We start from the raw sequence: 287 nt of genomic DNA on the forward strand, positions 1-287 counted from the left end.
ATGCAGCCGGACTGCAAGTTCCAGCGCCCTGTTGCCTGCTGTCTCCCGGTACGCACCACCGCCCGGTGTTCCGCGGTGTCCCCTTGTGCCGGTGAGCAAGGACTGCAAGTCCCGGTTCCGGCTGGTGTGGCAGGACTGCCAGTACCAGTGCTTTAGTGCCCGGTATGCCCGGCATCTGCCGTCCCTCGACGTGCCTTTTCCCCAGTGTCCCCACTGCCCGGTACCCCGGGTGCCGCCCCGCTACCCGGTGTGCCTTATGGCTTAGCGTTCCCCCCGCGCCCGGTACC

At 67.6% G+C, this 287-nt stretch overlaps 1 protein-coding gene across 1 annotated transcript in view; it reads left to right on the top strand.

Moving 5' to 3' along the window:
- The window catches only part of LOC104388194 (sodium- and chloride-dependent creatine transporter 1-like), a gene marked incomplete at its 3' end in the record, with an annotated part of 5,919 nt that continues 5,632 nt past the window's right edge, over positions 1-287 (top strand). Inside the window, 1 exon segment of the mRNA XM_009997023.1 lies at positions 1-91. Coding sequence (XP_009995325.1) covers positions 1-91 — 91 coding nt within the window.

Source organism: Chaetura pelagica, unplaced genomic scaffold (genome assembly GCF_000747805.2).
Source record: "Chaetura pelagica isolate M959 unplaced genomic scaffold, ChaPel_1.0 scaffold364, whole genome shotgun sequence".
Classification (NCBI taxonomy): Eukaryota; Metazoa; Chordata; class Aves; order Apodiformes; family Apodidae; genus Chaetura; species Chaetura pelagica.